The sequence below is a fragment of the Apis laboriosa genome, unplaced genomic scaffold (genome assembly GCF_014066325.1).
Source record: "Apis laboriosa isolate Shangri-la unplaced genomic scaffold, ASM1406632v1 scaffold16_cov148, whole genome shotgun sequence".
Taxonomy (NCBI): Eukaryota; Metazoa; Arthropoda; class Insecta; order Hymenoptera; family Apidae; genus Apis; species Apis laboriosa.
The window spans coordinates 2,035,354-2,059,583 of NW_025222129.1; the positions used below are offsets into that span (position 1 = coordinate 2,035,354).

The following is a 24,230-nucleotide window of genomic DNA, read 5'->3' on the forward strand; positions in this document are numbered from 1 at the left end:
GATATTCTCTTTCGCTTATCGTCGCCTCTCTTCGCGCGCTTCGTTCCGAAAGCGACGATATCCGTTTCGGAAAATTGAATTTCAACGCGAGATCGACTATACAGGTTCGTTCTATGGAACGAACGAGCTACGTCTTGGAGCGAAAAAAAGTTTTTTCTTACTCCAGGCTTCGAAAATAATAATAAAAAGAGACGAGAGAGAAAGAGGGAGAGAGAAGCAAGATGTTAAATTTCGAATATTAGCGTTGTCATCGCATTGTGGAGGAAAGTTTAATCCAAAGATCCGTTCATTCCGCTTTTTGTAATCGGTTTCTGGCGCAAAACTCGATTTTCCAGATACGAGGTAGGAACGCAGCTGGCCACGACACTCGTGGGATTTCCACGATACCGAGAGGAAACGTGGCGCATTCGTGTCCAGCCTTTACACCCGGTGGTCTTTCAAGACTAGGGTCATCTATAACCCTGCCCATAGGTCGTCGATCGTTATCGACCTGTCAGTGGTGAATTTTTTAACGTACTTGCCGGGTTGATTGACCGCCAATCCCTGTGTCTCTCGGCGAGGATTGAAAGATTTTGCGCGCGCACCGACTCGGCTCCGTTGGAAAAAAAAAAGAAGCCCTCGTCGTGGAAAATTAACGGTGGCAAAGAGGAAAAAAGAAAAAATTCAACAAAGTCGAAGATAAGATGTAAAGAAAAGGAAAGGAGAGGACAAGAGGAGTTGGGCACTTTAAATAAATCATTTCATCGATTCCACGAAATTGCATTTCTATCGCATTTATGCAGTCTTTTACGATTCATCTAAAGTGCATCCTCGAGAGATAAACCTCGAAGGAGATACACCCAGTCCCGAGTTCGATTGGATTCCTTTCGATCATTCGGTTTTTTGCGCGAGGATCCTTTCTTTCTTTATTTAACGTTTAACGTTAAATCTCACGAATTTCGCAATATGATCGTTTTTAGATCACGTAACTTTACTTACAAAAGTCTCACCCCCTCTCTCTCTCTCTCTCTCTTCTCTAGGTTTTATCGACTTCTCGAGAGCACTACAACCACTCGAACTTTGGATCCGTTTCGAAAATACCAGATAGTACACCAACTGATTCGATGCGCTTACGGGTAAACATTTGGATTTTAGAGTGGCGTGTGGCATTTGTTCCAGATTTCTCAATTTTTTTTTTTTTTTTTTTATCTCATTCATCGCTTTAAATAATAAATTCTTCGAAAAAATTGAATTGTTCTCGTAAGTAACGAGAACGTCTATCTTCGGTTCGCCTCATCGTTTCATTATCGAAAAAGTGTAGCGACGAATACGAGACACGGTTCCCTATTCTGGGCGTGGAAACGACGACTGCATCCACTTTGGATGGGAAACGAAGATGGAGAAAGCTGGCGATGAGGAGAAAAGCATTGTCTCTGAGCGCAAATGCACGTCCACCATTGTTGTAAACCGCCCTCCTTGTATTGATAAAGGAAAAAAAAGAACGAACAAAAAACGTAGCTCGTAGTTTCATAGAAATCTCTCTCTCTCTCTCTCTCTCTTTTTCTGACATAAACATTTCGCGTGAAACTTTTGATTTTCTACTCGAAACGAAAAAACTCCTGCTCGATTGATTTTTTCGTAATAATTTTATCTACGAGAAACTGGCGCATTTCTCTCCCCTACATCTTCGAAAACTTGCCTCTTTTTTGAATTGCAGGTTTTTCGATTCTTTGACGAAAAAGTATAAGCTCGAGGCAATATTGGAGATCGGCCAGATTCTCTTTTTCTCGTTGTTCAACCCGGTTGATCAAAATGCTTGATAAAATTATCCCCGACGAGTTATCCTTATGTTAAAAGTTATTGCTCGAAAGAGGTTGGTCCTTGGAATTTCCATATTTCGAGGCAAGGCTATTATAAATAAATTGTTGGCCCAAAGTTGGTGGCCCGCTATCAATCGTCGTAAAGGAGGGAAACTATGCGATCCTAGTCGAATTCACCGCGGACAACATTAACCTCGTCGCCAAATTTTCCCCTTTTTCTTCAGAGCTAATAAAACGTGACAATTTTCACTTTTTCTCCTCCTCGTTATAAAATCCTCGTTCCACAGCCTCTTCTTCCTTTTTCATTCCTCCGTTTTCAATCCGTATCCCTCCCGAAAGATATCAGATACGTGCAATAGTTTGGTTCATCCAAAATTAAAACGTCATACGTATCCTGTCGCGTTTCTCGCGAAGGGTGGCTGCGCATTCGTCCTCAAATAAAATTTCCCTCTCGCTCTGGGATCCACGGCGAGACCCATCAACACTTGGGGCGTCCACCTACAATCCACCCTGATATCCGGACGCCATTTCGCGCATCGACTGGCCGGGAACCCGAAAGGATTCGTCACTGACTCGGCGTAGAACATCCACGCGCGATGATGGCCGCACGCGACTGCGAGGAGAAGAGAAAATGTGAGAGAAAGAGTGCCTCGAAATCGCTCACGTTTGTGATAGAAAAGTTTCTTACTGTACTGATTGATGAATCTCGACAAGCTTCTCTGAAACGCGTTCTCCAGATTGCAACCGGGTTGGTCGGGTTTGCCACCGTTTGGATAGAAGTCGACGTGGCCCAATGGGTTTGGGAAACCCAGGATCCCCCCATCCGTGTGGATCACGTCCACGAACGTGGCGTCCGTCCTCGCCAAGTGGCCCTCGTTGCCCGTGTTCATGTAGAGAGGATAGGCGGCGTCCAACCCAGTGATCCTGCCCACCTTAAGGGATTTTTAAACTTTAAGTAATTCGTTTGAAAAAAAAAAAAAAAGAAGAAGAAGAAAAGGATAAAGTTTTGGATAACCGTTTTGCTCACCTTCCGCGGGGACAAAGCTTTCCCCATGAAACCAGCTATCTCGGCCCCCAGGCTGAAACCAATTACGTGCAAGTCGGGCAGAGACACGGCCCCCCGAGCGGCCAACCATTCGACCAGGCGGGCGACCTGAGGCCCGACTATTCTAGTGTTTCGAACCGCTGTCACGTACCACGGCAGGCCAGCCAACTTGGCCCAGTTCACCAGAATCACGTTGTACTCCCCTCGTCTCAGATAGACTGAAACGAATTCGTGGATATTTCGAGGGGAAATTGGCAATTTTTTTTATTTCCACGGATTTCGAGTTGAAGCGTCGAATCGATAGCGCGATGGGAACGGTGGAGCGGTGAAAAGTTTTCGTCGGAAACTTAGAGCGATCGAGGAATGGCCGTGTTGAAAGGAAAATACGGATCCGCGTTGAAGTTTCCGAACTAGCCAACTTTCCACGATTCGAGATCGATTCATCATTCTGTCAAAATGTCTTGCGACGGCTTGTCAATAGATAGGCTTGCACCTACCGATGTCCTCAGCCTAGTTCCATCGCTTCCTGTCCGCTCGAGTCGGTGTCGCTATTCGACTAATCTGATGACGCGTATTGCGAGATATTCCAGTAGGAGATTTTATACGATCTTGCATTCGTAAAAATTTAAACGGATTTTCTCAATCGGGGAAAATTATTTTTCACCGAAGAACCTTTCTTTCTTAACGTTTCTCTTTAAGGATTAATCGAACGAGATAATCGGCCGATGATAATAATGTACGAGATATACGAGTTTAATTAAAAATTCGTTGGATCGTGATTAAATGAATGAGTAATAACTGTAAAAGTACCGTCACGTATTGCCACGGCGCTTCTTCCCGTCGCGCTCTCGCTGTATCCGTGGATGAAAATTACGGTGGGATATCTGTCGTTGAAATTACTCCTCCGTAACGAATACGGGTCCGAAATATTCAACGTTGCTCCGCAATTTGGATTCCTCCTGTGAAATTTCCACCCTGTCAAATCTAATCTCTAAATATTCCTCTATAATTTCTTCTTACCTGGTGTACAGAAGATACTCTATGTCCCGATTCACGTCGATGGGGCAGCAGTAAGAGCAGACGCCGGATGGGAACGGCGTGGCGTGGAGCTCATTCTCACCTGGAATGGGAAAGAGAGAGAGAGAGAGAGAGAGAGAGAGAAAGAAAAAAGAAAACGTAAAAAAACTCGACCTCGAGCAACGATCTTCGTCGTTGAACCTGAAAAACACGTGCACGTGATGTCGCGTGCTCGTGTGAAATTCAACTACTCTCTCCCCCCTTCTCTCTTGGACGATCCGTCTTCGAAGGATTTCTTCCACCGAAGAGTGGAAAATAACGAATTCGCCGAGGCGATTTATCGGAGCAAGTCGGATGATATATATCCGCGACTGTTATCGTGATTAACGATCGCCAAGCGATTTACATACATCCACCGTCGGATCTCTCGTTGTTGCGTTTCGTCACAAGGGAGAGAGGAAGGAAACTCACACTCCGCGTCACTTGGCTTGGTTTAATACCCGAGACTGGAAACCATAACCCGTCGGCTTTTCGCGAAACGGAATTCTACGCGAGAACGGAACGTAAATCAGTTACGTGTACGGTGGTACGCTTTATGACCTGGTAAATTTTGCCAGGCGTCGCTTATCGCCGCCTCGCTCGACCTACGTAATTTCCGCCGAGGACAAAGAGGCAATAGTAGCAGTAATAGTAGTAGTGAAGGAGTCCCCCCCCCTTTCCGCGTCGTCTCGTTACGCCGATCTCTGTCACGTGATCCCTCCCCTCTCCCTTCCCGTTCCTCGGGTATCGTGCCCGTCGGCGATTAAATTTTTTTTATTCGAAACGAATAACGAAACGTTTGTCCAACATCGACCCACGGACGGATTACCTACGAAGAGAAATAATCGAAACGAAACGGAGGAGAATGGACGAAAATTCTATTCCGTTGTTTTGTCTTCGATCTACGAAACGTGATGAACCTTTCCTTCGTCGTGATGGAAATTGATCCCAATTCCCGACAACTCGATGAAAGGATACTCGAACTTCGAGGAAAGGTTGAATGATTTATTTCTTATAAGGGAGAAAGCACGTTCGAAAGCGTTCCACGGGACTGATCAACCGTGAGGTATTGTTGCCGCGTATGTGTAGCCGACTATAAGCGTTGTTGTTGGTAAAAGTCGAAGGCGAAACAGGTTCGGGGAAGCGAGCTGTCGCGGTATCGATTACATGCTGTTAATCTAATGCGACACGGTAATGGCGGCTCGATAACCGTGATCTTGCTTGATGAAACGCCAAAGTATTGTTTGTCGTCGCGTGGCCGATAACACGCGCGTTTGCTATTCCGCGATTCGTTCCGTTTTTTAAACGTGGTATGAAAGAACCGACGGCTGTGTTTTTAATTCACAGTGAATCCATTCAATCCGTTGATTTCCGATTGGTATATCGTGATATCACACTTTGAAGAAGTAGAAGCGTTCGAAGTGAAAGTGCTACGATGCGTGGATAATTTATGGCCGAATAAATCGTCGTTCTCGAATCGAATTACATTCTCTTTACGAACGACGATTAAAATTACGATAATACGATGGCGGATAAATACAAGTCGCGAAAGAAGAGGGAATAATTCTGGATATTTAAAAACTGGAAAACTCGTATTCGCGAGTAGAATTTTCCGCGTCGTGTACAAAAAATAAAATAAAAAAAAGCTGTGGAATTTCCACATACATCGAAATCCTATTCGTGAATGGAAGCATTCAGGATTTTGAATGGAAAGGAGGTCGGCAAAGGCGATCCCCTAAAATTTAAATAGCGCCATTATCCGTCTCTTTGGTTCCGAATACGCGCGCATTACGAAAGTACTCTTTCTCGAGAACAAAGGGTGCAGATATTTCTGGCACTTTCACAGTCGCTTTCAGCCGTTTTTAATTTTCAATCAACCGTAGAAACTTGATTGACTATCCGTCAAATAAAATAGGAAGCGGGCCAGATAAATGATCGAGCATCGTTCGTTCGTTCGTTCGAAAATTATATATAAAGAAGGAAAAAAAAAAGAAAAAAGAAAAAAAGAAAAAAATCACTCAAAAGGATAAACTTGATCGAAAATTACCTCTTTTAAAGACGATTATGCGGCACAGTACAGAAGCGAGAAACAATGGTATCATGTCATCCGATCGGAGAGATGAAATGATTCGAAAACAACGGAACTGCTAACGGAAAGAATCGGATTCGAACCAGATGCAAGAGTAAACTGACAGAAATCGAGAGTTGGAATCTCTTGCATCGCCTCGGACGATTCGAGCATAACGCCACTTTTTCCACGAACTTGGAGGCATTTACTTTTACAAGATGGTTCCGTATCATTAAACTCGAAAAAAAAGGAAAGTCTCTCGTCGACTATATTCCAGACGAGATTCAGATTTTTCCGTGTGAAAATATCTGGAAAAGAAAAATAGAAATAAAAAATTCGCCTAGCATAGACAGAGTTTTGGTATACGTGCTATAACAATTATCGAGAAAATTGAAAGCAATAAATTGGGAACTAATCGAATGCTTGATGGATATCTTGCCGCTACGATTGGAAATCTAGGAACGGTGTATCGGATAGAGATTGCACAATTTCCTCGTGGTAATTCCATTATCCCGACGACTGCCGAGATTTTGAGGAGTTTAATCGATCGAAATAACGAGACTGCCATCGTACGACAAACAGTATAGGAGCATAAATAATTTGAATTTTTTCTTTCGAAATCAAGCCGTATGTATTTCCTCCTCGATCTTCTAGTTGCCGCGATCCTCGCGAACTCGAATGAAACTCGACGTCGCGAAACGATGTGTGTTTTCACCCGATGCCGGATGATCCGGAGGATCGTCCGGTTGTTCCGCACGTACGTGTATCTGGGTCAGGGTGCTTTCCGGATATTAGGGGGATGATGCGCAAAATATCCCCTCCACGATGCAACATTGATACAGCAACTTTTCACCGTGTGACGCACCGTGTCGACCATCTCGAATCAAATCTCTTAATTCTGATCTGTTCGCTATCGACTCGAGTCGATACCCCTTTTCACTCTTTTCAAGGTGTGAATCCTTGTTTTCTCGATCGTTCGAGTCCGTTACTTTTGATCGATGCGATAATTTATATAGCAATAATCAAGATATCGAGATTTATTGGATAATAATAACGATATATAATGTTCTTGATGGTTTAAAAGAAAATCTTCTAAAGATTCAAGATAGAATTCAATCATTTGGCGTAAAAAAAAAAAAAAAGCTCGTGTACAAGGGAATAATAAAGAAACCTACAAAGTCGTAACACGTGGATCGATATATACGTGTAAGAATAGGATCGGAAACTATTATTTGAGGTATTATATTACGGTATTACAATTGTTTTCAAGACAATTGTTTCCAAGAAAAAGTCTCGGTTACGAAGGAAAAGAAGAAGAAGAAAAAAAAAAAAAGAATCGATCGATTAACCTGTTACTCTCAACGAAATCTCATTCATCGGATATATATATTTTCTGTTTTCAGGACAAGCTGTTGACCAAGCTCGAGAAAAACGAGCCGGAATTAGCCTCCTCTCAAGAAGACGAGGTGAGTAAACGATTTCTTGCGATTACTTTAAAGATCGATCGAAGATTGGTAGGATTCTCGGTTGAATTGGCCTCGCTGGAATCGGATATCTCGATTGGATGAAAAATCACAGAGAGGGAGGGGAGGAGGGAATTACCACTTAATCTTGCCGTGGAACGAAAGAAATTTACCGTTGGAAGGTTACCCTCGATTTAATTATCATCCCGTGGAACGTGGGGTCCCAGTGTTGGGGTCCCAGCCCAGGCGAGGTCAGCTGCATTTTTCGACTCTTTTCTTTTTTCTTCGAGGTTGCTCGAGGTAACCTCGTTACCTCGCCGGCTGGGACAAAAAGCACAATCCAAAGGCTAATTCGTCGTTTTCGCCAAAGGAGGAGAAGGGCGTTGATTGGCGGGGGTGGAAATGAGATTTCGAAGAAAAGAGAACGAAGAAAGGGAAGGAATCTCTTGATAATTCCAGGTGGCGTCGAATTATCGTGGAATTAATCTCGGTTCGGCAATCGAGATTTTCGATATTTTTTTTTCTTTTTTGATTCATCAAGATCCAAGGATTAATAGAGAGCTGGTTAAGGTGGATTCGAATTTTTCGCGTGGAAAATATTTTCCAGGAGGGGAAAAAAATTTGATTCTGGTAAAAATTAATTCTCGCTAAGTTATTTTAAAAACTTGTTTTCGCGATCACGAAAGAAAATGAGATGGAAGGAGTACAGTGACCCAGAATGAAATTAAATGCTACGAACGGGGGTCCGACACACACACACACAGAGGGTGCAATTTTCGACGGTCAAATGGACTGGAGGTTGCACAAGAGAGGCAAGCCTTTCTTTCGAAGACAGTCGTTGGTCCAGAAAAATTACAATTTCCGAGCGAATAGGCTTGTTCAATGGCTCGCGAAAGTCGATTAACGAAGCTGACAAAGTGGTAGCTACGACGACCCTGCGACTCCTGACGTGTCTATCCACCCTCGAGCGGCTATTAATATTCCAATTTAATCGACGCTACTTGGTGGTCGTGCCGATTATAATCCTTGGCAAGATAATCCTTGAACGATCGAACGAACATCTTCTGTTTTAATTGTTGCTTGGATGCGGGCACGTTCGTTTGCCGATTGGAATATATCGTTCGAAGATTGCTACGTTCAGTGCACGACTCGATCCTCGAAGAGATATTTGACGATGCGAAACAACAAAGATGGATCGGAGGAGATCGATTGATATATTTCTTATTAAACAACAAATTGTTCGAGTTAATAAATGGTTACGTAAGTTGAAAAATCACTCGGCATTGTTGTCATTACCAGCAAATTGACTTCCTGGGAAAAGATAAATTTGTTGTTAAAAGAGCGTTAGATAAACGATTGGACGGGTGATAACTAGACGGCACGACACCAATTATCATCCGTCCATCTTCGTTCCGGTACAACACCTCGAAGAAGAACCACCACGGTCACGAAAAATCCTTCCATTGTTTCCGCTTGTTATTCCCGAGGCGAAAAAACAAAGGAAAAATACAAGTTGCGATCACCAATGAAAAAAATACAAATACGATGGAAGGCAAGAAGGTGGCAATGAGAACGATTCCCTTATTAACCTCTCACCATTGCCACCTCCAGTTTTCGCGCAATTACGTCGCGAATTGTAACTATTTATCCAGAGGGGATTAAATATCCGTGTGAGACAGTGTCCAGTGTCAAAACGTCGGTGAACATGAAGCATCTTCTTCTCTTCATCGCTCTCCTCGGCCTCTCCGTAAGCAACACCTTTTTATTTATCGAAGCTTTCGCTTCTCGAATCCTTCTTTATAATATTATCAATAATTATTCCCGATAAAAATGGAACTCGACTTAAAAATAACTTTTAAATTAGTTGGTCGGAGCATTGTCGTCCGAATACTCGAGCATTTCTAGCGATAGCAGCAGTCGGGAGAAACGTAGCCCTGACGATGGTGGCCCTCCAAACGGTCCACCTCCGCACGGCCCACCTCCGCACGGCCCACCTCCGCCCGGACCTCCTCCATCGGGGCCTCCTCCGTCGGGGCCTCCTCCAGAGGATATGATCGATCAAGGGTCGTCGAATATGGAGGAATCTAGGAGCAAGAGAGCCGCTCAAAATATGCCTATGCCGGGTGGTATGGGTGACATGGGAGGAGGAATGGGAGGTGGCATGGGAGGTAGCTTTGGAGGTGGTATGGGAGCTGGCGCGTCTCAGTTGAGGAGCAAGAGAGCGGCTCAAAATATGCCTATGCCGGGTGGTATGGGCGACATGGGAGGAGGAATGGGAGGTAGCGTAGGAGGTAGCTTTGGAGGTGGTATGGGAGGTGGCGCGTCTCAGTTGAGGAGCAAGAGAACGACTCAAAGTTCTATGCAAGGAAGTATGGACGACATGGATAATGAGATGGGAGGCGATGTGCCAAATAGGCCGCCTCAAGTGAGAAGTAGGAGAGAGGCGCAAAATCCTTTGCCAGGAGGTATGGGAGGTGGTATGGAAGGTGGAGTTAGCATGGGTGTTAACTTTGGAGCGAAAGCTGGTGCTGGTGGAGGAAGTTCGGGTACGTGAAAAAAAAAAGAAAAAAAAAATAATATATCGTCGATGAGAATTTAACGAGTTGATCGGAATGATACTGAATGGTATGATGTATTTTTTCTTCTTTTTTTTTTTTTCCAGCAAACTAGGAACGACAACACTTATTCAGCATGGTTCACCATAACTATGAGATAGTTATAAGTAGGATCGTTTTAGATATGGTCAAGGGACTACTGTACTGTAGTTTAGATTAAAAATGTTGGAATAAATCGATTGATGAAAAAAGAAAAAATTCTTGTTCGAGTTTTGTTGCTGTCTTTCAAACATCCGTGTAATGAAAATTCCATCCATTTGAATCCTTACGATGAAACTCCATTTCTTCCTTGGAAGAATTATTATCCTGAGGAAGATAGGGATCCCCTGCTGTTTCGAAGTTGTTACTCGCTTAGTCGTTGAAAATTTCCGCTGACCAGTCGGAAACTCCCGGAAGGGATTTCATCGGATTTTATCTTTCACCCCCTCGCGCGAATCGGTCGCGTGGATCTCAAACATGGGAGTCGAGAAAGATGGAATTAAGTAATTAATTAATTAATTACGGTTAGTCGAGATGGAATATTAATTTTAAAATTTCACTTTCTTCCCTCATAGTGCGTGATATGTGTGAACGCCAGAGCCACGATGCAAACAGCTCCGTGTGGTCATCGGGTCGTTTGCAGGTAAAAGATATTTTTTTTTTCTTTGGATCGAACAATTTACACAATTTGGTTATTACCCTATATTCTCTGCTTCGATCACACAGGCGTTGCTTCGTCAAGACGATACAAATGGCCGTGTCGCAGAGGCTCTTACCTTTGAGATGCGTGATATGCAGAGCAAAGATTCTACGTTTGAAACAAACCCTCATCCCACGGGACGTAAGTAGTGCAAATAATCAACACAGCTTTTTTTAATCACCGCAACTCTCACCCTCTCGTTTCTCCCCCTCGAGGGACGCTCGACGACGCGTTGCATCTTACTTGCGATCACTTGGAGGCGCGATTTTCTTCCTTTCTTTTTTTTTTTCTTCATCACAGATGCAAAAAAAAGAAGAAAACGCGACCGGAATAACCGTGGTATTCGTGCTCGTCGATGTGATCGCACACGAGTGCAAAATTGTCGTTAATTGGAGCGAGCTCGGAAACCACTCGTCGCCTTGGCTGCGAGGTCGAATAGCCCCCTCGCGCGACACGACTATTTTCGAAACGGTATTTAATAAATATCGCCAATCCTGCGATTAATCTCGCGAAATTTCAATTCTCCCTGTGCACGAGGCACGATCCGTGAATAATTCGACGTTTAAATTTCGATGAAAGTTCAAAGCAAATTTTTCAACGTCACTTTTGAACACTTTGGAGCCACGCTGCCCTCCTACGAAATTTAACGCGTGCCCCTTCCTCTTTCCTCTTTTTATTTTTCACGACAAATCTTCTCGATCGTTCGCTCGATATTTTACAGTACTCGATGTCAGGAAAGTCGTGGGTCCTGCCGCAAAGCGCCTCGGAGTACAATATGGGGACGGGAGTGCCCGTTGGAGTGACTGGACCCGGTGGAAGATGGGTCGCTGGAAGCGTCCCGGCATCCGCCTCCCTCTACTCTATGGCGAGCGGTTCATCCTCCATTTCCGGTTCGTTGAACGAGGAAAATGGCGAAACTCGTTTGATCCACTCGTGATGAAACGTTATTTCATTCGCGTTGCAGGAGTGTCTTCCGTGTCTTCCTCGAGTTCGTCCTCTGCGAGTAGCACGGGAAGTTCGAATCTTGGGAAACCTACGAGGGTGAGGCAACCTTCCGGCGCGACTTTGAGACGCTCCCAGACGCAATCTATGAAAATGAGAATTCAGGTCCGTTAAGAGCTCGTCTTAAGAATCCTAAGTGAACTATTATTAAAATCGTTAATCTCGCATTCTTGTATTAATTGTATCTAATCAGGAGTATCAAGATCCGGTTCAACAGGTCGCCGAGGAGGAAGAGGTGATGAGGGAAAATCGGGATCGTAGATTGCCGCCTATCAAGGAATTCCAAAGAGACTATCGCGCTGGAAAAGCATCCACTAGGATAAGGTGGTAAATTAAATTGGATTTTTATAAATATATATATATATATACATATATATATTTATATTTCGTCGTCTTTAACGGTTTTATTCGCGCCCTCCAGATGTGCTCAAAAAATTGTGACTCAACTGGAAGCGTCACCGAGTCCCAGGGACTCGAGCAACGTGTCCAGCTCGACGTCCTCGTCATCGACGAAGTCCACGTCGAAGAGGCCTCAATCGGCGCCGAAGTTGTCGGTGGTCCAAGAGATCCAGAAGTCGAAGAAGGAAAAGGAAAGGGAGAAGGAGCGAGAGAAAGCGGAGAAGGCTCGTCAGAAGGAGGAGGAGAAGGCGGAGAAGACAAGGCAGAAGGAGGCTAAGAAGCTGGCCAAGGAGGAGAAGAAGAGGGCGAAGAAGGAAGCGAAGGCGAGGCGAAAGGAGGCCGAAGAATCCCTCCTTAGGGAGGAAAAGTAGTCTTCGAGTAGTCGAGTAGGGGCGACAAGTAGAAAAATCAAGAACGATCGATAAGCCTGGAAGAAAAAAAAAAAAAGGATTTCGAATACTATTATAGGATCCATCTCATCGTGCTCGGGGCACGTTCAAGCTGTGTCGTGGACGCGATCGTTATTAAAGAAAGAGAATAAAAAAAAAAAAAAAGGAAAAGAAAACGAAAAAAAAAAAAAAAGAAGAAATCAAAAGATTCACGAGCATTTTGTAATATTCTTAGGGTCTAGTTAGTGTTCTTCTCGAGACGCGCGGCCATTTCGATGATTCAAAGTAGGCAGTGGTGTCTACCATTAATAATATAGCGTTTTCATTCCGGAGAGGAAGGGTCTATTTATCGACTATATATTTACCGCTTTATTTAAAGAACGATTAGGATAAGGATATTTTAACGTTTTATAAAAGGGCGAGGTGGGTTTTCGCGGGACAGCTTGAACCGATGCCAATTCCCGAGGGATGTGATGAGAACGTGTAGCGGCGATAGGAAAAAAAAAAAAAAAAAAAAAAACGTATATCTAAGAAAACCTAGAAGCGGCCAAACATAGTAACCTGTCATATCGAGTTATCGCGGACTAATAATACTAATCGATAATAGGAAGACTCGAGAGAAAAGCGTAGCGCTACGTTTGCTATTATTTGATTATCGCGTAATCTATAACCCTTTATCCTGGGCGTTTCCTTTTTGTAGGAACAGTAACCTCGTGACGTTTCGTCGTTACTTTTTTTTATAGGATCATCGTCGATCATCACACTACTCGACCACCAACTCGAAATCGGTCATTTCTAGGTTGGTTGGTCTACGAACACCAAAAATTCTCGAATATCTGCTTCACGGACAATACTTTCGAGTACGTAGTTTGTTGATTCGCAGTTATTATTGAATCTCCCCGCACAGTTCGTCACATTTCTAGGAAGGAAAGAAAAACTTGTCGTCGAAGTTACTCTTCATTCAACGAATCATCTCGATCGTGCATATTAGTTCGTTAGAAAAACTCCTGTTAACATTGAAATTCATCGTTGTTTCGTTCTTCGTCCACGACGATTATCCACGAAGAAAATGTCGAACGAATGTGGAAGATGATCAGGATCATCAAACGTGAAAAGAAATTCCATTTTATCGAGTACCGATCAAAAAGTATCCATATTTTTCTTTTTTTTTTTCTTTTTCTCGTATTCATCCGATTTGCCGATCGATTATTATTTCATCCTGTTCCCTTCGCGAATACGTACTCCTGTATACGTACGTGCATACTTGTGAGACGAGTGTATTCACTCAGGGGGGAGGAGGGGGGAGATAGACGAACGCAATTCACGGTATACATATACCACGACGATAAGCCTAAGGCAAGGGTTCGATTAAGAACACGCGGAAGGATGTTTATTCTAAACAGAGTTTGAAGGGAAAAAAAGTAAAAAAGTAAAAAAAAAAATAAATAAATAAATAAATAAAAAAATAAATAAAAAAAAAAAAAATAAAAAGATAAAAAAGAATAAAAGAAAAGGGAAAAAAAATAATCATAGTACAATACGATAGATAGATAGGACGAAAGCAGAGTTTCGAGTGCAGTGCGTGCCTCGTTTATCGACTTCGTGATTATCGTAGATGAGTAGCGTTTTATCGATTCGTTTAAATCCTCTTCTCTCTCTCGAGACAAGGCTCGAGAAGCTTAATTAATCGATCAACTACTTGCAAAACTATTACCCTTTGCCACGTTGCCCTAGGCGCTATTTCAAAGAGTCCTCTTTATCCTCGTAACCCTTTCCACTGAGCGGAACTGATAAATTACTCGTTCGACGGGAAGCGATCCGTGTTTCATGAACTTTACAGTACTCGTAATATTCTCTTTGGGTGTTATTCTAATCTCTGGTATTCAAACTACTAATAGTTTTAAATTATTAATATCGAAAATGGAAGAAATTGTGTAATCCATTCTTCGAAGAAGAATTCGACGCTTGACGATCGATTCGGTGTCGAAAAGTGTTGACGAATAAGAGTTGGAAATTGCGAAACGTATTATAAATGTTATATTCGTGATATTTCGAGCAGCAAAGGGTATAAGAAAGAAGCGAATGAAGGAGGAAAAAGTAGGTTGAATATCACGGAGTATACACGATTCACGGTTACGAGACTAATCCCGCGATTAAACCTCTTTGAAACTGTTCTCGCCCCCCTGTCCCTGCCCCTACTTTTTCAACCCTTCGGTTCGATGAGCGATACTGGATAAAATGATGCTCGGGGATAGAATTAATAAATGTTTGATCGATATTCTCGCATTATTATTAGACAGACCGATGGTCTTTTCGTTCTTGACACGGGATACGAGTTACGATTTTGAGATTTCTTTTCTTTTTCTTTTTTTTTTTTTTTTTTTTTTGATTTCATCTCTCCAAGAAGAGGTGATAGTGATTCATCGTTGTGAGCCAGCATCGCTCGAGAGCCAAGCTCAAGCAGCCAAAAATCAAAAGCAATTTTTTTACAGCGCGCGACAATGATATTTACAAAGAGCGATGAGATGCGAGGAAAAGAGAAAAGAGAGGAAGGGAAGCAAGAGACGAGACGAGAAGAATTTCGAAAATGGAATGGATAAGATCAGCAGCGAGTATCGATCAGAGACAATCTCTCGATGAAGCGAAGAATTCTCGGTTTTTCTTTTTTTTATTCGTTACCCCCTACTTCCGTTCTTCTGTCATTCTCTCTTTTTTCTTTTTTTAATATTCCTTCATAACGTTCAAACGTTGCTCGTCCTCCTCCTAACTTGACCTAATTTACGCACTGCCGGTGATTTTGATTTCTCGAACGATCGAACTTTGCGAGGAAAGGCGAGGAATATCGATTATTAAATCGACATGGATCGGGTCGTTTTTTGATTCGAAGGATAAGCGTTTCATCGTTATCTTTTTTATAAAAAGAAAAAAAGAAAGGAAAGTTCGATCAATTCCTTTCCTTTGATTTCGTTCATTCGCGTGTCATTTTTTAAACGCGTTAAATTTTTCTCGCAAAGAATAAAAAAAAAAAAAAAAAAAACGGTCGAGAAAGTCTCCAATTTTCCTCCGTTCGAACGATAGAAGATAACTCTGTCGCATAGACGAATCCATCCGCGCTCGAACAGGAAATCTCTTTGATTCGTCCGTCGCGGATGTGATTGCGATGAAAAAGACACGACAGACGATCTCTTTGTTTGTATCCGAGATAAAAAAAAATCATCGCGCACATATCAGTAGTGATTAATGCATTTTACTCGGCGTCTTTGCCCCAACTTCATCTACAACGTGAAAATCCGTGTCTGTTCGTCGGGGGACCGGTTTCGTATCTTGTCGCGTCGAGCCGATGATGAAGTTAAACTCGAGGACGCTGCCAATTAGCGTGTTAACGTAGACTGTCAATTATTACCTGTTACATCGGTTTCCATTCGTAAACGAGCCGAGCATTTCACGTAAGCATGCATCGTAATCGACGGCATTATTCTATTCTGAAGGAGCTCGTGTCGCTCGAGCGCCACTCGAACTCCATTAAGAAAAAGAAGCACGCGCGCTTCTTTCTAGGGTTCGAGGGAACAGTGTCAAGGGAATCTTCACGCGTTCACATTTCGAATCGTTTCGTTTGCGTTCGCGAGACTTTCTCGAATCTAACGTGAAAAAAAAGGGGGAGAGAGAGAGACAGAGAGAGAAAGAAAGAGAGAGAGGGAAGCAAGAAAGCAAAGGAAATTTTCGAGAAGATAGATAGATTACAGAAATAGAGAAAGAAAGAGAGAGAGAGAGAGAGAAAAGGAGAGAAAGAAAATGTATGTATGTGTGTATGTGAGAGAGAGAGAAAAACAGAGAGTGTGTGTGTGTATGTGTGTGTGTTTTCTGCCATCGTAAAGTCAATTTTATCGTGTACGTATATGTATAATTTCAATAAAAACGGACGCTGCAGGTAGATATTTTTGCTGAGACGATTTCAGCGTACGATTCTTCGTTATTACGTGGCCTGAAACTCGAAAGAGATAGAGAGAAACGAGAATTGACTCCAAGGTTCAGCGATTTTATTATATCCTTGTCGGATCGTAAGAAATTATATGGCAATATCATATGATCCGACTGTAAATCCTGGCCTTCCTGGCGTCACTTCTACGCGTTTACAAGATCATGGTTCTTAGATTGCGATCTACTATATCGTACTCGATCGATTTGAAAATAAGAGAATCGAGAATGATAGGAGATCTGAAATGCTTCGATAGACGATAGTAGAGATGATGCTGTATAAATGCGGATTAAAGAGATAAATTAAGGATTGTTGAGCTACGAAGATTTTTCGTATAGCATTTGGAAGAATTATTTAAGAAAGGGAAGTTATAAATATCTCGAGACACAAAAATTGTTGGCAATAATATTTCAACTAGAAAAAGAGAGAGAGAGTAGTGGTGGATGAGAGAGAGAAAGAGAGAGAGAGAGAGAGAGATGAATCGTGCGGCGTCTGTAATCGATACAGCGCGACGTGCATGTATCGCGTTCAATACGAGGATAACTTTATTGTACTTTATCGTGTAAGAGAGATTTGTAGAGAGTTTATATTAGGCCAATTGTCACAGTGAGAGTTATACGATAGTGATGTTTTTTTCTCCTTCAAAAGAAATCGTGGCCAACTATTCCAATTCCCTTCCCTTCAAAGAAGAGAATTTTGTTCCGCTTTGCGTCTGATCCACCATGTTTTAATTAGCTCGTCTTTTATTCTCCCAATGTTATCATCACCAAGCTTGTGGATCAATCGATGTTCAATAATCGACGAGAAAAATTGGAGAAATAGCACATTCGAGTGAACGAAGTTAAAAGTGCTAAAAGTAAGCCTCGAACAGTCCAAATAGTTGGCCACAATTACACAAAAAGGCACAAAAGATCGTGTCCAGCATAATACTCGCGTAACAATTGCCTGGATGATCAATTTGTGTGATATGGACAGTGAAAGGATCCATCGAAGGATATAATCTCGAGTGCCGATTCAGAACGTATTCTCGTAATTTTCAATGATTTTATTTCGTTCCAAGGTACCTGTTCTTGGCCAAATATAAATTAACGAAATTATGTTAATTAACGTTAAGAGGAAACATAACATTTGTTTGTTTAATAGATGATTTTCTTTTATTTTAATCGAAAGTTGCATCGAGAAGCAAGTTTTGCATTGAAAAAAATCAAAATTTATAAACTTATTTAATTGTAGGAATTGATGGATTAAGATGATAATCTAATAATGGAACTTGCTCCTTTGATGAATCTTTAAAAAAATATTGTTTTGAACGCGTGAAGAAATCATTTTTCATATTTTCTTTTTACTGTACGTTTTTTTTTTTTTTTTTAATCAAATTAAATGTTCAAGATAAAAAACAGGTTCAAATGGAGAAAACTTTTCGAATGGTAGATTTTATCAATTTTATTTTTTTTTAATTTCATTTAAAACAGAGTCAGACACGAAAAGAAAAGAAAAATAATTCTTTAGAGATTGTATTACGCGATGTATTACGATCTGTACGAACAGACGATGAATATGAACAAAAATCAAATAAAACGTTACAATGAATGTTAGTTAATCCAGTTTAATTTTTTCATCCGATCAACCTATCAAAATATGCAAAAAAAAAAAAAAAAAAAAAAATGATAAAAAATTCAGAAATAAAACAGGTTTCTTCCTTATCGATTTAATACAATGCGTTTCACAATAGAGAGCGTTACGAGATCATAAAAATTAGATGATTAGTTATATTCTATCTATTCATGCTCAGTATCATGTAATAACACTTATACGTAATTATCAGACACGCAGTTCAAATCAGTGTAATATTTCATTATGTTAAAAACTAAATTCATCACATTATACGTCAGCTTTTCTCTTGTTGGAATCGTTTTTGCTACATTGAAAGAAGGTATAACTAAATTTTATTAATTCGTGCACATTTTGTAATTATAAGCAACTCTGCAATCAGCAAAATAACTGATTTCTTCCAATAATAACATAGTACAAACAATATTTCTCTTATACTCTCTATATTTCCTTTCATTGGTCTTGTCAAAGTATTCATATCTAAAATAATCATTTCCGCGAACAAATATCACAATTATAATTCTTTATTCAAAATATGAATTTCTATTTATACAGCTATCATGTCCGTCCTATTTATTTATCATTATGCAAAATACACGTGTTGTGTACGTGCCACGTAAACAGATTCAAAAGACGGAGACTCAATTATTTAATCAGAATTTTTTCTTTTATTCAGATATTCAATATTGGCGAGAATTGGCTAATGAAGAATTGGAGGAAGCTTTATCATACAAATGGAATATGAACAAAGCGAAGAACGTGATCGTCTTTGTAGGCGATGGCATGAGTCCTGACACCATAACCGCCAGTAGAATATACCGTGCTGGCGAAACCAGTCGTTTGGCTTGGGAAAATTTTCCTCACATAGGCATTCTTAAGGTCTTTATTCCTAATCCTTAATCTTCTAAAAACGATTACAGAAAAGATAACTAATATTAGCTTTTAATAAAATAGACGTACAATACTAACAAGCAAGTACCAGACTCAGCTTCAACGGCAACTGCTTTATTTGGTGGAGTAAAAACGAATTTTGATCTAGTTGGACTGGATGCAAATGTAGCATTAAACAATTGCTCTGAGAGTTTGAAAACAGATTATCATGTGGATTCTATTGTTTCATGGGCGCAGAGTGTTGGTAAAGACACAGGTAGTAAGAATAAATTGAATAAAAATAAATAAGAATTTTTTCTACAGGAATAAGAATTCAAATTATGATTTTATAGGATTCGTGACAACTACCAGGGTGACCCATGCAACTCCAGCACCTTTATATGCGCACAGCGCGAACAGGCGATGGGAATGCGAGTCAAAAATGCCGAAGACTGCTGAAAAATGCAAAGACATCGCCAGACAATTGGTGGAAGATCTACCAGGAAAAAATATCAAGGCAAACTATAATATATCCTGATTGTTCAGTAGAATGTTTCGCATCAATTTGAGAGATTGTTAAGTACATCATCTTTCATCTTTTGTTAAATATATTAATTCAATTGCATGAAACATTCGAAATCGATAGAATATGATAAAAAAATGTTAATTTTGTATCTTTGTAACTCTGTATTTTTGGCTTAGGTAATTATGGGAGGTGGTAGACAAATGCTCAAGACCAATGCTACAGGCACTAAATACGATCCTATAGACGAGTGGGCTGGTCACAGACAGGATGGTAAAGATTTAATCGAGGAATGGAAACGAGACAAATCCTCTAGAGGATTGGCCTTCTCTGTTGTTCAAAATAACGAAGAATTATCTCGCGTAAACGTTGATAAAATCGATTACTTGTTAGGAATTTTTGCAAATGGTCATATTAGCATGGACTGGAATAGAAAAAAAGGTCCCAAAGGGCAGCCGAGTCTCGAAGATATGACTGTGACCGCATTGAAAATTTTGCAGAAATCGAAATATGGTTATCTTCTCGTGGTATATATCTTCATTTTACTAAACAAGAACATTTTGTATTAATTGGATATATAAAGTGGTAATTTTTAGGTTGAAGGAGGGCTTATTGATTTTGCTCATCATCGTGGTCACGCTGCACAAGCATTATTAGAAACTGTTAGGTTCTCGGACGCCATTAATGCAACTTTGAAAATGATCAATACGCAAGACACACTTGTTATCGTAACCAGTGATCATACGCATTCGATGAGCTTTAATGGATATAGTGATAGAGGTTCACACATTCTAGGTATATGATTTTTACAATAATATATGTTTTAAGTTAAACGTAATTGAATTGAGAATTATGCAAATATAATTGTAATTTATGTTATAGGCATAGCTCAGAAATCTAAAATCGACGGAATCCCATATACTACGTTGAGTTACAGCACAGGTGGACCGAATAATATGGCTTATATAGTTAATAATTCTAATTCTGTTAGGATAGATCCTTCTAAAGAAAATACAACAGAATTCACGTATAGTCAACAGGCAACTATTATATCGGATGAAGCTTATCATGGTGGCGGTGACGTAGCTATCTATGCTATAGGTATATACATATTTCGATGATTCACAACAATCAACTTAGAGAGAAATTTAAGTTTAAACAAATATTTATCTTTTAGGTCCGTATGCTCACTTATTTCATAGTGTACATGAACAAAGCTATGTTGCACTTGTGATTGCACACGCTATGAAATTAAAGTCGGATATGAAATTAAAGTCTGAAAACAACGCTGGAAAACACTATAGTAATATGATTAATGTTTTCATGTATTGTTGCTTGTTTCTTTTAGTGTTATTTCATTGACAAGGTAAAAATAGGTAGATCATAAATTGTACAGTATTAAAAAAAAAAGACGATATATTCAGATTATGTAAGGCTAATGTGTATATTTAAAAAAAAAAAAAGATCAAAGTTACATATTTCCTTATGATACTTAAGTAAATGGGACAACAAATGGCTATGAAAAATACACTTGGGTCCATTTAATCACAGATTAGCCTAACTCGCTCAGTGGACGTGCTAAGTCTTTCCAAAGAAAGATAATTATATTATATATCTTATGATATAGAATAAATCATTTTCTTCTCGCATATTTATATGTATATATTTTTTTTCATCACGCGTCTAATTTTTTTTATATATATACAAGTTAAAACGATTTTCAGTCTTTTTTTGCTATAGACAATGATTTGCAATACGCTATCCAGGTAACTCGTAAATTGCACTTCATATTATACATAGCGTTAACTAACACGATGATATAATATTGACAATGATTCTTAGAATTATTTTGAAAAAGGCAAAAATATAAAATAACAGAAGGATTACGATTTATGCCAGTATTGATAAAAATTTATCGCATAAATTTTTAAGACCTATTTATAAAAAAAAAACACATCACATTACCTTCTATCTTTTACACGTCGCAACAACGAGCATACGATTACGTGTATCAGTCCGATAAATGACCAAGTACAAAAGAAAAAAAAAAAGATTATGAAATTTCCGAACCAATGGGATCGATCGATCGTGATCCTAAAGTAACTACGAAGCTTTCGATGATGAAAACATGATTATCATGTACATATATTAGAAAAAGAGAGACGAGTATGAATGAATATGGACGAAACTGATTCATACGGTATACAAGACCACGTAATAAGTAAAGCCCTACCTGGTATCGCATCGCTTAAGTATAATCAAATACGAAAATGGAGAACGGTAAATTAGGCAAAGACTCAATACTCTCAGGTCTATTATCTATCCAATGGACAGTCTGATCATATAGTAATAGTTTAGATAAGCGGGCACAAGATACAATCATTCCGCTTTAATTATCTTGCGATATCTACGTCTAGATGGTCTCGTCGATTCGGCATCGTGAAAGAGAACTTTGAACGAGATGTAGGCGAGAAACAATAGGGCCGATATTAGGAAAATGAAACCAGGCGTATACTTTCCAAATATCATCAGACAGAATAGTCCGACCAGTTGTGAGAACAAAAACAAAGGGGCAAAGTACACGCCTAGGGTCAAGATCAGCCGATTATTTTGTTTGCGTTTCAATTGCCTTGTAGTTTGGAATCTCGCTGTAAATTTGCAAGGTTCGGGGGTTTTTGGTGGCTCGGATGCTTGAAATTCGCTTGAACGAATACCGCAGAGCAATGATCGCCGAAAACTTTTGTATAGCAAAAAGATCCTCGCTGTGATTACTTGAAGAAACTGGCCGAGACAATTATGTACTTTACGGGCGATTGGGTGCGACTTCGAATTGTCGAAGGAATATAGCAGATAAGGCAATAAATTCAAATTTTGACAACAGTGGCGAATTTTCTGCATAGAAGCGTGACGAAATAGCATCGGTGGTTCGCTGTAACTTCCATCTGTGAAAAAAAAATGGTAATCGATTTAATAATTTACAGAAAATAATCGATCAATAATTAGAAGATATAATTTTATTTTATCTCCTTTATCTTCAATTATCGATAAAACGAAGATTTCTTACCTTTTAGCATATTGGACACACGTCGAACAAAAGTCGGTTTTCCGACAACGTCCTCTGTCTCGACCATTCCCGATACTTTAGTCATACTGCTTATTGTATTTGAAACAATGATCGTATATACTCCGGATATTCTTCCTTAAACTCTTCGATGTAACGAGTATCTTACCAGTTACACTTGATTACGATTGCTTTCCTCTGAAAAAAAAAATAATTTTATCATCATTTCACTTATTCCTTATAGAAGATATAAACACAATTTTTGTCAGAAAATATTTGATTTCGCGAATGAAAGATTCAATTGACAAATACCTCTTTTCTTAGACAACTGAATTCATTCGAGACGAAAATACGTTTCGATCAACACTGAACAAATCTTCGACTTTTCACGTTATACGAAGCATTGAGTGAAAAGAAAAAGAGAAATGCGACGTGATAGCCCTCACGACCCGAGATTAAAATTTACAGTGCTTTTTTAGAAAATCTCTCCACAATATCGTAACCAATCGAATCGTTTATTTTGCTGTTAACGCCCTGCCAAACTAACTTGGACCGATCAGTTGGAATCTCAAAATGGAAAGGCGCGAAAAATAACATACACTGTAGCCGAACGATGCACAAGTTTTCAACGACACGAACGTTATGATATGCTGGCGAACTGTCACTTGATCATAATATACTCTTCAAGCGCGCTTATCCACCTCCCACCCCTGACTATTATTACTCTGACCACGCAAATTATTAAATGTTTCGTAGATGTAGAATTGACGAACGCAAGGGGAATCTCTACAAATGTTTAACCGTTAACAAAAATTGTTCAAAACTAACGCAAAAGTTTCACATTAATGATAAATTAAATCACATTATCACAATGTAACCTTGAATGTATGATCACCGGTGAATGAGTTTATCGAATTCGATACGTTATACATAATTTAAATTTTCTCGACGGTTGATCACGATGTTACGAAGTTAACTGATACGACGAAGTAAACAAAGAGAGTAAAAAAATCTCGTAAATTGATCCCTTACATAGTGTTACCGCATCGCGGACCTATGTATCTAATTAGATACAGCGGAAGCAGTGCGATTGCCGACTGGCCATGAGACTAATTGATCGCTCGAATTATCGTTGCGCCCGGTCAAGGGAATCGAATGGAATTAAATTGAATGCTCGTTGAAAAATTCTGCGACTTTATTGACTCACCTCAGTTACTGTGGCCGGCATGCACGCTTCACTGAGTTAAACGCTCGTACCGTTGTCAGTGTTCATACAATCAACTCCGTTTACCTCTTATACCTTGTTCAAAATCGTTTAACTATATTTCTCATAGAGATTAAAGACGATGGGAAATTCGCGAGATGTATACATTATTTGATAAATCTCAATTATCACTCGAGAGATCGACAAAGAGTAATTCGAATTTCGATAACACGCAAATCTCTTTGTCAGAAGATAGAGATTGACCGAACTCACGATCAGTCTCTTCGTTCGTCTGCGACAAAACACAAACAACGACTGTGGTTAACTGTCGAAGCGGCACGTTAAAGCTGGCACGAGTGGCGACCTCACGTTTCCTAGGAGCGTTTCGGTACCGACCAGTCGATTGGTTATCCGCTCGAGTTTCAAGGGTGCTCCGACCAATTGGCACACGTCTACGAGGTACTGGTAAC

At 40.2% G+C, this 24,230-nt stretch overlaps 4 protein-coding genes across 7 annotated transcripts in view; 2 read left to right on the forward strand and 2 right to left on the reverse strand.

The window, feature by feature from the left end:
• LOC122711286 (eukaryotic translation initiation factor 4 gamma-like) overlaps positions 1–18,091 on the forward strand; it is a 37,310-nt gene extending 19,219 nt beyond the window's left edge. For all 3 annotated transcript variants that reach the window (XM_043929886.1, XM_043929887.1, XM_043929885.1), the window contains 7 exons: positions 7,372–7,434; positions 10,601–10,668; positions 10,752–10,866; positions 11,447–11,615; positions 11,690–11,832; positions 11,921–12,051; positions 12,149–18,091. In XM_043929886.1, coding sequence (XP_043785821.1) covers positions 7,372–7,434; positions 10,601–10,668; positions 10,752–10,866; positions 11,447–11,615; positions 11,690–11,832; positions 11,921–12,051; positions 12,149–12,497 — 1,038 coding nt within the window. In that variant the 3' untranslated portion in view covers positions 12,498–18,091. The remainder of the gene's footprint in view (positions 1–7,371; positions 7,435–10,600; positions 10,669–10,751; positions 10,867–11,446; positions 11,616–11,689; positions 11,833–11,920; positions 12,052–12,148) is intronic.
• Positions 749–6,441, reverse strand: LOC122711288 (hepatic triacylglycerol lipase-like). The gene is made up of 6 exons (XM_043929888.1): positions 5,948–6,441; positions 3,865–3,964; positions 3,655–3,803; positions 2,827–3,062; positions 2,488–2,731; positions 749–2,412 (listed from the first exon to the last, which is right to left on the reverse strand). The coding sequence occupies exons 1-6, from the start codon at positions 6,000–6,002 to the stop codon at positions 2,183–2,185; spliced, it is 1,014 nt and encodes a 337-aa protein (XP_043785823.1). The 5' UTR covers positions 6,003–6,441; the 3' UTR covers positions 749–2,182.
• Positions 18,092–18,301: 210 nt separating the features above from the next.
• Positions 18,302–21,146, forward strand: LOC122711159 (alkaline phosphatase-like). The gene is made up of 8 exons (XM_043929647.1): positions 18,302–18,424; positions 18,779–18,981; positions 19,057–19,249; positions 19,326–19,489; positions 19,675–20,022; positions 20,092–20,290; positions 20,378–20,596; positions 20,673–21,146. The coding sequence occupies exons 1-8, from the start codon at positions 18,349–18,351 to the stop codon at positions 20,855–20,857; spliced, it is 1,587 nt and encodes a 528-aa protein (XP_043785582.1). The 5' UTR covers positions 18,302–18,348; the 3' UTR covers positions 20,858–21,146.
• A 136-nt stretch (positions 21,147–21,282) lies between these two features.
• Positions 21,283–24,048, reverse strand: LOC122711160. 2 transcript variants are annotated; one of them, XM_043929649.1, is made up of 3 exons: positions 23,764–24,048; positions 22,560–22,754; positions 21,283–22,437 (listed from the first exon to the last, which is right to left on the reverse strand). In XM_043929649.1, exons 2-3 carry the CDS (start codon positions 22,642–22,644, stop codon positions 21,875–21,877), a joined length of 648 nt encoding a protein of 215 aa, XP_043785584.1. In that variant the 5' UTR covers positions 22,645–22,754; positions 23,764–24,048; the 3' UTR covers positions 21,283–21,874. The 2 variants fall into 2 exon arrangements, with proteins under 2 accessions (XP_043785584.1, XP_043785585.1); XM_043929650.1 differs by lacking the exon at positions 23,764–24,048 and adding an exon at positions 22,869–23,657.
• Positions 24,049–24,230: the final 182 nt, after the last annotated feature.